The sequence below is a fragment of the Enoplosus armatus genome, chromosome 12 (assembly GCF_043641665.1).
Source record: "Enoplosus armatus isolate fEnoArm2 chromosome 12, fEnoArm2.hap1, whole genome shotgun sequence".
In the NCBI taxonomy this organism is placed as follows: domain Eukaryota; kingdom Metazoa; phylum Chordata; class Actinopteri; order Centrarchiformes; family Enoplosidae; genus Enoplosus; species Enoplosus armatus.
The window spans coordinates 18,004,954-18,018,856 of record NC_092191.1 but is presented as its reverse complement, the minus strand read 5'-3'; the positions used below and the strand labels follow the sequence as shown (position 1 = coordinate 18,018,856).

General features: G+C 40.2%; 1 protein-coding gene across 1 annotated transcript in view; it reads left to right on the top strand.

The window, feature by feature from the left end:
• Nucleotides 1–13,903, top strand: part of wdr11 (WD repeat domain 11) — a 52,553-nt gene that overhangs the window by 24,409 nt on the left and 14,241 nt on the right. The window contains exons 11-16 of the mRNA XM_070915441.1: nucleotides 1,137–1,221; nucleotides 4,592–4,698; nucleotides 7,499–7,574; nucleotides 9,804–9,912; nucleotides 10,729–10,850; nucleotides 11,678–11,825. Of these exons, the coding sequence (XP_070771542.1) occupies nucleotides 1,137–1,221; nucleotides 4,592–4,698; nucleotides 7,499–7,574; nucleotides 9,804–9,912; nucleotides 10,729–10,850; nucleotides 11,678–11,825 (647 nt within the window). The remainder of the gene's footprint in view (nucleotides 1–1,136; nucleotides 1,222–4,591; nucleotides 4,699–7,498; nucleotides 7,575–9,803; nucleotides 9,913–10,728; nucleotides 10,851–11,677; nucleotides 11,826–13,903) is intronic.

Genomic DNA, 13,903 nt, shown 5'->3' with positions numbered 1-13,903 from the left:
GGACTGGGCACATCAGCCCAGCTCCATCACACTCAGGATAATTATAAACGTAAATGTGTTCCTGCACCTGTCCGTGTTCACCACAAAAATAAAAAGAACCTTGTTGTGATGTTTGGAAAGTGTTTAACTTTCTAAACAGCATGAAAATGGACTGTTGATTTGCTTTCACATCTGCTGCAGCGTTTTGTTTTTTGCTCCAGAATTGAACAATCATTTTAATTGCTGTGTCTTTCAGCTTCCTTGCTTGGAGTGTAACCTCAATTGTTGTGTGCTTTTTACAACTGCTTGTTTTTCCCACTAATGTCAAATCAGCCCATGGCTAATATCTATAATATCATTTAAGGGAAATATAGTAAATAGGATGTCAGCTTATGATTGTTCAAAGCTGAAGGTGTTAATAATGGCTTTTATTACTTGTTTTGTTAAAATATAGAAAGAAAGATTAGAAATAATCACCAATACAAATCATATAGCATGATATAAGTACACATTAAATAATCCGCTCAATAAGCAATATGCACTCACTTGAACAACACTTGATCAAATCCCCAGAAGATGCAAAAATATTCAAAATCACCACTGCAAGGTACATTTGTTTCCACTCCACACTTCAACAACAACACTTGAACCGTGCCATCGCTAAAAAACAACTCCCGGCTAAAGTTAATTTCACCTTTTTATAGTTAGAAACTTTCCCCTGATTGGTAAACATCAAAAGGAGCTTTTAGGTAGATTTTGGTTTGATTTTCTCTGTTACAGTATGAACAAATGTGAAAAAACACTTAGTCAAACCTCCTCAGTGTTTCTGATCACAGTGTCAAATGTCACCTGCAGTATTTAATCAGGTGGAGTTTTGGGAATTGTTGTGCTATTTTCCAAGCAGCAGATAAAACAATGCAATGTTCTCAGTCTGTGAGCTGAGTGACACAGGGTTTGATGTGCTGCCTCTCTCCACACCTACTGCAGTGACAGGGAACACACAGGGGTGTCACACTGACATACCGTCTCTCTGATCCTGCTGGAGGGTAGATGCTGCTAAGATAAGTAACTGTATGGGTTGTGACCTCTCGTCTGTCTGTGTCAGTCTGTCTCGTATTTCTTATGCACTGCTCTCTGTGTCTAACTCTTCTTCTCAGGCACCAGTAATGGGTCTGTACTGGTCTATAATCTGACCAGTGGACTTCTCCACAAAGAACTCAGTGTCCACTCTTGTGAAGTCAGGTAAGATTTTTGTTTCTGTCAATTCCCACTGGTGAAGGGCATGCACTGATTGTACTCTTTAGATGAAATATCTGTAAAATGACACGTTAGCTGAACCCCACTGGCCAGTCAATCAGCTCGAGGCGGATTGATTTTCTGTTGATTGTTTTCAGGCTCATTAGAGTTTGCGGAGGCAATTGGCAATCACATAATTAGAGTGCCATGTCAGCTGTTGTGTGTTAGAGAGAAATAATTCCCTAGCCTGCTTTATAGGGGTTTTATCTGAATATCCTCTCTGCTTCAGCTGAGTATGGCACTCTTGACTTGAAGAAATAAAGACAACAATCACGAGCAAAATGAAAAGAATCCAAACAGAGATGGAGATAATGGTTAAAGATGTGGTGTACATGATCTAGATTTTATGGTATGCATGCTGTATAGTGCCCTGTACAAAGCAACTGAACTTAAAACAAAAATCAAAATCACCATATTTTAGTTATGTTTTTTTGTCCAAACGTCAAGATGGTAGAAACATTGCTATTATATGCAAATGAAATCATGAAGGCCACAAATAAAATTTCTTCATGTTGCTAAGTGACAACCTAGTGACATATTTAATAAAAAAAAACCTTCAGTCTCGAGGAGCTGACGAAAATACTGCAGCGCTGCCTTGGTACATTTATCCCAACAAGTAATTGAATGGTGACTTTGTTTCCTGAAGTGTGGGTGAACGCAGAGGGAGCTTAGATGCACTTGAAAAATGAGACCAGCTTTGCGTACCGTGCAAATCAATTCATCACAACAACCGAATAAATGGCATTACATGTGTTTGTATATGTATTTTGGGTAGAGAGAAGAAGACGGTGTGTTAGATTAGTGATGTCCAATGTTACATATTTACCCAAAGCTGCTGATGTAACACTCACATAGATACAGTAAGTGTAGTGTTGTATTTGCTCAGTTAACAGTAACAAATATACTATCACTGCCAATTCACAATTAAGAAATTGCCTGTTACTGACCGCCACAAAAGGACAACAACGAGACAACTGTTTTGTACACACCTTTCTCACAGTAGACATTTTGACTTGTCAAACACAGGTGTTACTAATAACATTAATGTAAGGCTCTGGTATTGAGCGGGCTGGCTCACTGAAGCACCTAAGCAGAACAGAGCCACCATTAATGTTATTAGTTACACCAGTGTTTTTCCTGCTATGACAAGTCAAAATGTCTGCTGAAGACGGGCCTATTGATTTCTGGGAGAAATGCATGCTGCATATAAATATCATTTTCCTTTGTCACTTGGAATAAATGACTTCCTTTTATGGTGGAAATCAAGCCAAATGCTCAGGCTTCGTCTTCTGTAGTGTTCCCTTTAACGTCTGAATGCTACATTATTCCCTCAAGTCTAAGTAGCTAATTAATGAATCTGTCAATAGCATGTCAAAGGGGCCGTTCAGGGAATAGCAGTATTCTATATTAGGAACTAAAGAGGCTTCCTACCTCTGCATTTGTACCAAGAAAATAAAAATTAAAAAGTAGCGGGAAAGCATTGAACGGTTGTTGATGACATTTCTTGAAATCAATGACAAGACCACCAACACAATTAAGAGCTGTTTAGTTAGGAAACTCAATATCATACGTTTCTATCTGATACAGATTGAAGGTATTAAAAAGATAAATTGTAGAGATTCTGTTCAATACCTGTTGTGATGCGTTGTATGAATACGTCATTGCCATGACCTTCTGCGTAAACACCCCATTCTCAGTTGACTATTAATATTTAAGTATTTGTTTCTCATGTTGCCCTTGATGTCAGCTGGCTGCAGTGACTGTGATTGTGAGAAGAATAACAAAAATACATTTTAAGAAGTTTTCCACAGGGATAACTGTAAAATCCAAGGGGGTGTGGGGGTAGTCTCCTATGTCTCCTATGCAGTATCCTATGTCTATATATTTTTGTCTTCTACATTTTTGCATTAATTTGGTTTTCAAAACTTACTTACTTACTCATAACACTTGTTGGCCTCAAATCAATACCATACATCAAGTTGCATATTTATAAAAGAACATCATTCAGTATTTTACTTGTTTAGCATACACAAATAATATCAAGTAAATGTTAAGCTACTCTAATTAGGACAAAACTGGTGCATTCAAGATAAATTGTAGTGATGTGCTTGACTTAAATCTAGCTTTGTTTCAATGCAGTTTTGTTATACATTAAACTCCTTTCTCCTGCTGTGCTTCTGCGCGATGTATTGGTTAATTATGGTCTGCGAGGAAAGCCACACTGAAAAGGGATAGTCAGAATGCTGAACCGCTCTCTGAGTGCCCCACAATGCAACAGCCAAACATCAGCAAAGAGCAGGCTGTGCTTCATTAGTTATTATTCTCTAATGAGCAGCAAAACTATTTCACCAGGATTAATTAAGCACGAGATTGAATCAATTAATGCTGTTAAGAGATTGATTGGGAGCAAACACCATCCGTTCAAGCAGAGCCAGACTTTCTTTAATGAGAGAAGTTGGTATCCACAAGTGCAAAACTGCAACAAACTTTAATGAGCTATGCAACACAAGCTTAAGTTGTTTGAAATATCTGTAGCTAAATAAATAGCTACCTCTGCCTGTGCATGTGTGGCTATGTGTGGATTAAAGTGGGTGATTAGGCAATGGTTTTCTTTGCCTGGTTTCTGGGTCCAGTTTATCACTTTGAATTTGCTCGACATTACTGTACTTTGTGTTCACACACTGCATATAATATTTGACACAAACAAACACTTACACTCTGTTTAGTTGATTGATGTTGCTCACTGCTTTTGCTTTAAACCCCTCATGTTTTTTTTCTAAAAAAGTAAATGAGTCAGACTTTCACATCAAATAGTGTCATCAGATCGATTTTCTCTCCTCCTGCATGGATGCATGTAGAGCACTGCTGTTATTTCCAGTGCTGTGACGTACAACATTTAATTTAAAGCGGCGTGTTTTCTGTGGAGGGGAGAGCAGAGGTGCTTCATGGAAATGAGCTCAGCAGCCCTTACCCCGGCACAGCCATGCCAAAGGAGGCCTGGCTACTTAGCATCTCATTTACATTTAGTGGGGAAATCGACTAATTAATCATGTGGCTATTTACCATCTCATTACGGTGGAGTTTGTGCTCCCTGAGCTAGGCCCACCTCTCAAAAATATTCATATCTCACACTTGCTGGCTTGATTTGCTGTGCATTTTTTTTTTACACCTTCCAAATGGATTTTGTAGAATTTTTAGGTGTCTCATTTATCTTACTGCTTGCTAGGATGTAGAGGAGGAATATTTGACAGCTACACTGCAAGTATTAGATAGCAATATTATTCATTTAATTAAAACCGGTGTGCTTATTCCACAGGGGGATTGAATGGGTGAGTCTTACCAGTTTCCTATCTTTTGCCACTTCTGCTCCCAACAACATGGGCCTGGTGCGAAATGAACTGCAGCATGTCGACCTGCCTACTGGTGAGTGGCTTACACACACACACACTTATTATCACCTGCACCAGAGGTTACCAATCAGCATTTGTATTGGCCTTTTTCTTGAGGTTTCTGTTTTGCTCAGGGTTCCTGCAGCCTGAACAACAAAGGAAATAGACCCTTCAGTCTCACTCTCTGACTTTCTCTTTTTATTTGTCCTTTTGTGTCTATGTGGTTCTCTAAGAGACTCTTCTTATTCTCCTCCAGGGAGTACTTACACACTCCTCCAAATTAGGTCCAAACTAAACAGCGTTAGGGTACCACCAAGGGACACCTAGCTCTGAAAATGAGATCCTATCATGAGTTCCTACAGAGCGACTTATGTCCTTGCCTGAGCCCATCGGCGGGCCTATAGAATTACTGCACCAGCAGTGACCGTTGTGTGTTTCTACCTCCTCCAGGGGGAGGACAATATACAGCACTACATTTTCTGTGCCAGAGGGGCAGAATTGGAACCTGAAGGTGAAGTAATGAGTGGTCAGGAGGGGATGGTTAAAGGTTTCACTGAAATGTTAAATATATAAGAATTACATTAGAATTAATGTATAAGAAATCTTAGATACGAACAATTGAGGAACACTTACAGTTTAACAAATCTTCACAGTTTTTGTCTTATGTGTCTACTTCATAAGTTTTAAATTTAATGTGTTTGGCACAGGCACACTAAAAAATATGGTCTCTATAATGGTTGGGTCACAGAGTCTTTATCCCCAATTCATTCAGGAGGACGTTGAGGGTAAGTCACTTCTTTAATGACTCTCTCTTAAGCACCAGAGTTGTCAAAGTTAACAGTGCACAGCATTAACTTTGGTTACAGGCCCATACTTTCCAACACACATATACTTAATTGTTTTTTCTCGCCAGTTCAAACAAGTTCAAGTGACTGAGATCCTCCAAGGTGTCCTTGACTGCAAATGTAGCTGCTGGTAATGCAAATAGGCTGTGGGCTATCCTCACTGTCGTGCCTCACATCTCTGATGTGCGTGTGTGTTCGCTACAGTCACAGCATTTTGGGAAATACACATTTTTTTTTTACCAAAAGCTAGATGGAAAAGATCAATATCAATTGAATCTGTGTATTCAGTAAAGAGATATAATAGGTCTGGGACGTGTTTAGCCTAGCATAGCACCAAGATGACAAGGCAAGCAAGGAGAAACCGCTCCCTAAGCTCCACCAAAACTGATAAAGATGCCTTTCAACACCTCTCAAGATGTCATATTTACAGGATGTCTTTATTTTCAACTTAAACTCCATGTAGAAATAAAAAACGAGACATTGTAATTGAACAAGCATGTAATGATGACACTTTTTTTTTGTGAGGTATCGTTTTTCAGCCGACTTATTTGAGTTGCAGATTTGTTCTTCCAGAATTTTCCATATACCGTTTTAATGTTAGATGTTTAAATGACAATTAAACCATCCAGCATTTAACTTGCTGCTACACCTTGACATCCTGGGCCAGATTCAGTAAGACTGCAGGCAGGCTTGCACAGTTTTGTTACTGTTATTTGAGCTTATGTGCGTTCGTCTTATTTATTCAGGGAAAATTGAGCATATTTTTTGCATAAACAAGTCCTCAAATCGAACAGCACAAAATTAAGTTCTGTACTTAAAGATTATGTTCTTCCCCTGTAAGACTAATCCTCTAAGGCAGACACCTTTTGCCCTTTACAGCTGGAGCATTTTCTGATAACATTTGAGACTTTAGGAGGGAAAATCATCTTCCTCGCTCGCCTTGCTCAACTGTGGTGATACCTGGTTTCTGCAGCAATGATCGCAGCTGCTATCTATGAATTTTTTTATGTGCTGCAGTGGAAGTTGTTGTTGAGAAGTGGTAGTGAACTCAGTTTGCATTTACTTGCACAGTATAAATATTTATTGTGTGTACAGATGCTAATTACAATTACAACATTATGTATTCATGCATGATTATGGCAGGTGCCGTCAGCTCAACACTTTGAGTCTGTCTAATAATCATCCACAGTAAGTGAAGAGCACGAAGTTCTGACATGTTTGTGAGAAAGCACACCCTCTTCCTTTTGACGCCTTTGTGTCTTTTTTTTGCTGCATTTGCGACATTCAGGACCTCGAGACACAGGACCTGTGTGTGTTTTTGTGAATGCATATTCAGCTGATCATCTGAAGAGTGAGACACCATAATTGACACTCTGCAATCATGCGACCCCTCCCACTGTGTATGACGGAGGAAACAAAAGAGGAAATTATGAAAAGGGCTGCATTAGCCTTGAGTGCACCACAGGTCTCCTGTAGAGTTTTCTGTACACCATATGCTTAGCTATTCCGTCTCCTCTGGTACACACCAACTGCCGTCTCAACACAACTGATGGAGGTCACCCCCCACTCCCCCAAACCACCACAGGCAGATCTGTCACACATCTTAAACAGGCCACCTTCCTAAGTGTTCTCCTCAAAATCGGATCAGCACTTCCTCAGGCAAATGTGATAGGATGCATCTGAAGGGCATTTTTGTTTTGTTTGAGGGGGCACCTTGATGCTCTGCATGATGTCGATTTCGGTAAGGTGGAAAGTTGCAAACCAAAAGCAGGGATTAGAGCAGGTGGTGAGAATATGTTGTTTGCAGTTTGCTCTTCCCGCTCTGGCAAAACAGATGAAACCAGGACGCCTAGGCACTAAAGTGAAATGAGATGAATCACTGTCTTCACAGGTGTAAGGAAAGATACTGTCCTCTGCCTTCCATCATAACCTCCTCTCCCTCACACTCTCACTTTCTCTCTCTCTCTCTCTGTTTGTTGTGTTTTCCAGGCAGATGCTTTGCATTCAGAGGCGAAAGAGGGAACGATGAGCCACCCATTGAGATGATTAAAGTCTCTCATCTCAAGTGAGTTGCCGGCTCTCCCCACCGCCAACAAAATCAAATACCAACAACATCACACAGTTTCTAGTGCGTTAACCTGGGACACATAAACACAAACTGTACATTTACATATACACCATTTACACCCACACACATCCCATCACCTTACCGGCCCAGAGCCATCTCACCTTTGTCTCTCTCAATCTCTTCTTCTGTTTCTGAACATTTAATTGCATATTTTTTCAAGGGTGGATTGCTCTTGCTGGCTTTTTTCCGGGGTGTTGCAATAACCAGACTTGAAATCCCATTGAAAGTCTGCAGAAAGACCTGAAAAGCACAGATCTACCCTTCATTGTGTTGCTTATTTGTTATTGTCCCCTAGAACCTTCATATATTCATGCTGTGCAGTTTTGGATCGTCAGTTTTCTATTCAATCCTTTATCAGTCACGATCCTTTAATGGGACTATGATATTCAAAAATATAAAAGGGCATGCATTTACAGTCATCACACATTTTTCATTTTTGAGAGATTAAACTATACACAAGGTTATCAGATAGCAGCTGTCTTTTATATACTCAGTTGCTCTCGACGTGTTTCACTCTAAATTCTGCTTTCTTTTCAAGGTTTCAAAGTATCTTGGACAGTCTTAGCCTTTCATATTCATTTTGATTAGGTGTATAGTGTATTATACTGGAATGTGACATCTCTGATTATTCTGCCTACATTAGGTGACTTCTGACACTTGCAATTCTGTTTTGCTAATAGCAGCAAGTGTTCCTTTCGCTAGAGTGATGTGGCTGCTGTGGAGGCAATGAATGCAAGGGTCAACACACAAGCCATGGCCATGAAAATACTATATATATATATCAGATTCAAGCTGCTTAACAACTGCAAACAAATGATGTACTGCTTAGATAAAAAGATTGGTGAACATTTTGCACCTGAATGTGTTCAATTTCACGCTAAATAAAAACTGTTCCTGCTCCAAATTTTTTTTACTTAAACTACCTTGAGGTGAGGAGGGATAAACCCACATTTGCCCCAGTCCGCGCGGTGACTGCTATTCAGCAACAGTTGCATAGTCTCTCTTTAAAAGCTAGGCAGCCTTGTAAGATGAACAGTAAAATGTATGATGTGCAACTGAGGTGGTACACTCTTCAGACCACATCATGCAGTGAAAGGAGGCGAAAAAAAGAGTAATTACTGGACGGTGCAGCATATCTATCTTTTTATCTATATTCTCCAGGCTGCCACAGATCACAATCTTTATAATAACAAGGACCTAGGGGTTGTAGTTACAGGGAAGGAGAGGGTAACGTGCTTGAGGAGCTGCAGTGTTTTTGCACTGTTGAATTCTGAGTTGCTCCTCTACACCAGCTGAAGGTCAGATATTTGCTCTCAGGGTATTGCATGGTAGCTTTTTAAGAAGGGGAGGCTGTTTCTTAGCCAGATCTTTTTGCCGGGTTAGTTGGGGGATTCAGACTGGCTAACTTCAGGTCACAAGTCTGAAGATTTCATTCATATGTGCAAGAAAATTATTGTTCATGCTGCTTGTTTGTTTCTTGCTGTAAACAGATGCGTACCTAAGGCATACCACAATATCAGAATCAGAATCAGAAATACTTTATTGATCCCCAGGGGGAAATTGTACAAACACAGGGCTCGTCCGGGATGGTGTATGGTTTATATATATATATTTATATATATATATATATATATATATGGTTTAACACAAAGCAGGGGTGGTTTTGAAAACTTGCATTTAGGCTCTTGTGGAAAGTTTAAACTTTATTGTGCAATATGACCACAAAAAACAAACTTCCTGAAACATGACCAGATAAACTTGAATTCATGCTGTCACTCTGGTAATCTGACACATTAACTGCTAACTAGGTGGCAGACATCCAAGCCACACGGCAACCAGATTTTGAGACCAAAAACCACAAGAAACTTTATAGTGGGGTAGTGGGCAGTGTTTGTTTTTCAAGATTCAATACTTTCAACATGGTCGATAAGGATTTGGTTTGGTGAGCTCAGACAAAACAAAACAGAAACAACAAGACACAACACCTCTGTGACCACCTTAGGACATAAGAGTGAATAAGTAATAATAATAAATAATAAAAGAAACAAGCATTCCCATAGGGATGCTATCAGTACCACAAGCAGCCATGATGTATGTTATTGTACACAAAGCCCTTACAGTATCTTACAGAGATTGAATGTGTATGTTTGTGATGTCCATCTTCAGACAGTACCTGGTGGTGGTGTTCAGAGACAAACCCCTGGAGCTGTGGGACACCAGGACGGGGACGCTTCTCCGGGAGATGGCCAAGAACTTCCCCACTGTTACTGCATTGGTACTGACAAATCTGCACACTAATAATAACAGTGTCCTTTACCAACCCATGATTCGGAGGTGCTAGTGAAACACAAGGCGGAAAAAATACAACAAATACTGTAGAAATTGAAATATAACGCAATAATAATGTAATGTTTGCCAACAGACGTTATGGTATGCTCATGTAAATTCACAGCTGCGTATCTGAACATCTCCAGTTTATATATTTACTTTAACAAAACACACTGTCAGTGCCGTAGTAACAGCCGTTGTTGACTCTTCCCTTTGTTAATAGTCTTATACTTTTTGACCCCCTTCCCTTCTTGTGTTTGTGTGGGCCATTTGAAAGATTAGTCTGAAAATTTTCCCCAAGCTCAGCAAAGAACAGTGGCTTCATTAGGCTAGAGAAATGGTCATAAAAGAAGAGTTATGCTGGACAAACTTTACAGTGGGGCTGTAAAATCCTCCACAGTGCGAATAAAAACGCCAGTAACCTTAATAATACATGCGGGCCTCCCCTAGCCCCATATTGCTGTCTCATTTCCATATTGATTACAGCCTCTCGTCAACCAGGCTATAGCCTTAGTGCTCCAGCAGTTAGACAGGAAGGCCGAGGACAACAGCTCTCCTGTGTGCCTTTGTTTCATTTAAGTGAGCATCTACTGTACGTGCAAATCACTTCCCTTGCCACCTGTCTCTATCCGTCTGCTTTTTGCACTGTAATGGTTTGCTGTTACGTCAGGAAATGTCTTTGTGTCTGGGTCTTTGTCCGGGTTTGTCGCTGTAACTGCAACCGTGTGTGTGTGTCTGTGTGTGTGTGTGTGTGTGTAAACAGGAGTGGTCCCCGTCCCACAACCTGAAGAGTCTGAAGAAGAAGCAGATGGCAGCAAGGGAGGCCATCGCTCGGCAGACGGTGTCAGACGCCGAGCAGAGTAGCGTTGAATCCTCAGTCATCAGGTCAGCGTTATAAAGCTTCAGCTTGTTCCTGGAAGCCTTTTACAAGGATCGAAAGCTCGAAGGCAGAGTGTGACAAGTTTGTCCTCCAGCACCAGATTGAGATTACATGTATTATTTGGTCACCCATTTGAAATGAGGAGGATTTTAATAAAATTGTACATAAAATATTTGATATTTTAATACATTTTTTTGAAACTAGACCCAATGGATCTGTGGCTCAAACCTGTGGCTTATATGAGTCAAAGCTACTATGTGAAGAATTGAAATCATCAAAAGCAACAAGTGAAATGTTTTTTAATTCAACAGATAATCACTCCAATTAGTAAAACAATTTCTTTACCCCTTATTATGTTTCATTGATTGATTGTCTGATTACACAAGTCAACAATCCAGTACTACAATGCACTCCTATATTGTGTGAAAAATAAAACATTCTCCAGCCACAGAAAAAACACGGCCTACATCAGTGTCACTCGTGTCAGATGAACTCAAGTACCCCTTGGACACCACCCGTCACGTTCCAAACATGTGTATTTGATTTTAAACTTCATGTTATTTGCTTATGTTGATTATATAAAAGTGGATATTGTCGTAATAATGTTTTCATGCAGTTGAACTGTCAGTGTTAAGGTCAGCTTGGTCAAGTTTGCATTTGTACTACTGGGTTACCACTTGGAGTGGCAGAAGCTGGATGTTTCGATGTATCTGTTTAGACCTCTCTGGTCACTTGCTAACGAGTTTCCACACACTCAATCGCAGCAGATGGTGTTGCAGTCGACTTAATATGTGTAAGAGTGCAAAGAACCTGACATGTTTCTCCACTACAGTCTCCTGCAGGATGCAGAGAGCAAGTCAGAGACCAGCCAGGCCATCTCAGCCAGGGAGCATTTTGTATTCACTGACACCGACGGGCAGGTCTACCACATCACCGTAGAGGGCAACACAGTAAAAGACGGTGCCCGGATTCCCCCTGATGTGAGTCCAGAGACTTTGTGTCTCTTTTTACTTCATATCCTCCTGAACTATTTCAAGGTCATCCACACAGATCCTTGCACACATCCACACAGATCCTTGCACAAAGCTGTTCCCTCCCGTTTCATATCTCTCCCTCTCCATTCAATCCTTTCTGTACACAAAGATCTAAATCTGTCTTTCCTCTTCCCTGTTTACTCTCTGCGGACATCAGTGTGTCTCCTATCACTGCTTCTACCTCTGACTTTCTCCTTCCCCCTCTCTGTAAATGTATGTATCCATTATCTGTTATCTGTCAAATCTATTAATCAGTACTTTCTCTCAGTATTGTAACCTATACGTTCCCTTATACTGTATTTGACTTTTTCACACCACATCCATTATTGTGCAGTCGCTGTTTTTTTTAGATAAAAAACTGATAAGTCCCCTTCTTTTTCTTTTTTCTGTCTTATGTTCTTGCTCCGGCATCGTCTCTCTTATGTTTAAAGGTTAAATCTTTTTTTGCAATATGTACTATTCTTTCTCCTTGTCGAAAAGATGATAGCAACGTGTTTCACATCAAACTGTATTGTGTCAACATTTTGCCTCGTTTTGGAGCTTAAAAGAAACACTGCTTTTAGGTTGCTAGCCAGCATCTGCACAATTTCCTCCCCTGTAAAGTCAAAGCCATCACTCCCCCTCTATATCCTGTGTCCTGCAGGTTTCTTTTGTGGGGCTTGTGTGGGGAATGAGATAGATGTTGGCTCCACAACAAAAAGTGGCCAACTTAATGTGCCACACTCAGTAATAAACTGCATGCAATCAAGGTGAAGGTTTTTTTTAGCTAAATTCTACAGCTTTATGCTTTTTGCCAGATTAAACCCTGCTGGAGAACAAACAGCCAAGTGAATGTGTGTGATTTTGAGTGTGTCATCAGTGTGTCATCACTTTGTCCCAGATAGCGTTTTGCACGTGTTCTCTCCACTGCTTCAGAGCGTGACTCTGGCTCAGAGGAATGGAAACTGTTACTGTATTTACCTGTAAAGCATCTAACAGTAAGCCAACTATTCATTTACCTTGACAGCAAAATGGCCAGGCTGGTAAACGGAAACAAGCTATTACTGGAGACAGGATTTCTTTACACCTTAATGACTACATGATGCAGTGGTAATAGCATAGCAGCAGGCTGTTTTGATTACTTTACAAGTCGACGTGTCACCACTAACAAAGAACCCTTTGATTGTTGATTAAAGAAAAGTGTTAAATCGCCCAAGCGTCCATTTTCCGCACAGTACCATAGATTTAAAGCTATTGTTTGAGAAGTCCTTTGGAAGACTTAAACTTCAGGAACTTTCTTGCATTCATTATCTAGTTGTGACTTGTGATTGTGTCATGCTGAGTCATGCTAAAGAGTAGGTTGCACCTTCTGTTGTTTGTTGTTGATTGCCCACGTCTTCTGTCAATAAAAAGAGCACAATTTCATACCTTTACCAAAATATATCCAATTTTATTTCATTTTTTCATACAAGATGGTGAAATTCATCTTGATCCATGCAGTACTTCCAAAGGAAAGCCGCTATGGTTTATCAAATTCCCAAGTCCATTTTTGTGCAGGATTGTTAGACAGTCTGTGTTTCATTCGCTCACTACCTGCATCTATTCACACCACACAGACAGACACCGGAGGTTTACCTGGGGATTTTAAAGCCTTATCTTTGTGACGGCTGCAGATTCATTGCTCCCAGATTTGCATACCCCAAAGGTTTTACAGTCCTTTCAGGATGATAGAAGATCTTCATATCTCTGTCGGGAAACTGACGGAAACTCTCCTTAAAAGTTTTGTCCTTTCATCCACTGCGTACACGCTGAAGGTGAGCTCTTCACATCAGCACTCGTGACACAGCCTGACTTAAACTCAGATGTCGTGCTTGTTTACCACTCGGCTGCCGCATATATTTTTAATTTATTTTCCCCGTTTTGATTAACACTCGAACATTAAATGCAAGAGAGTATGATGTTTTTATAGTCGAGGGAAAAGGTGGTTTTTATGCTGTTGGGATTGCACTTTTTAACTACTCGTTGGTTGGCTGTATTAAAGACGT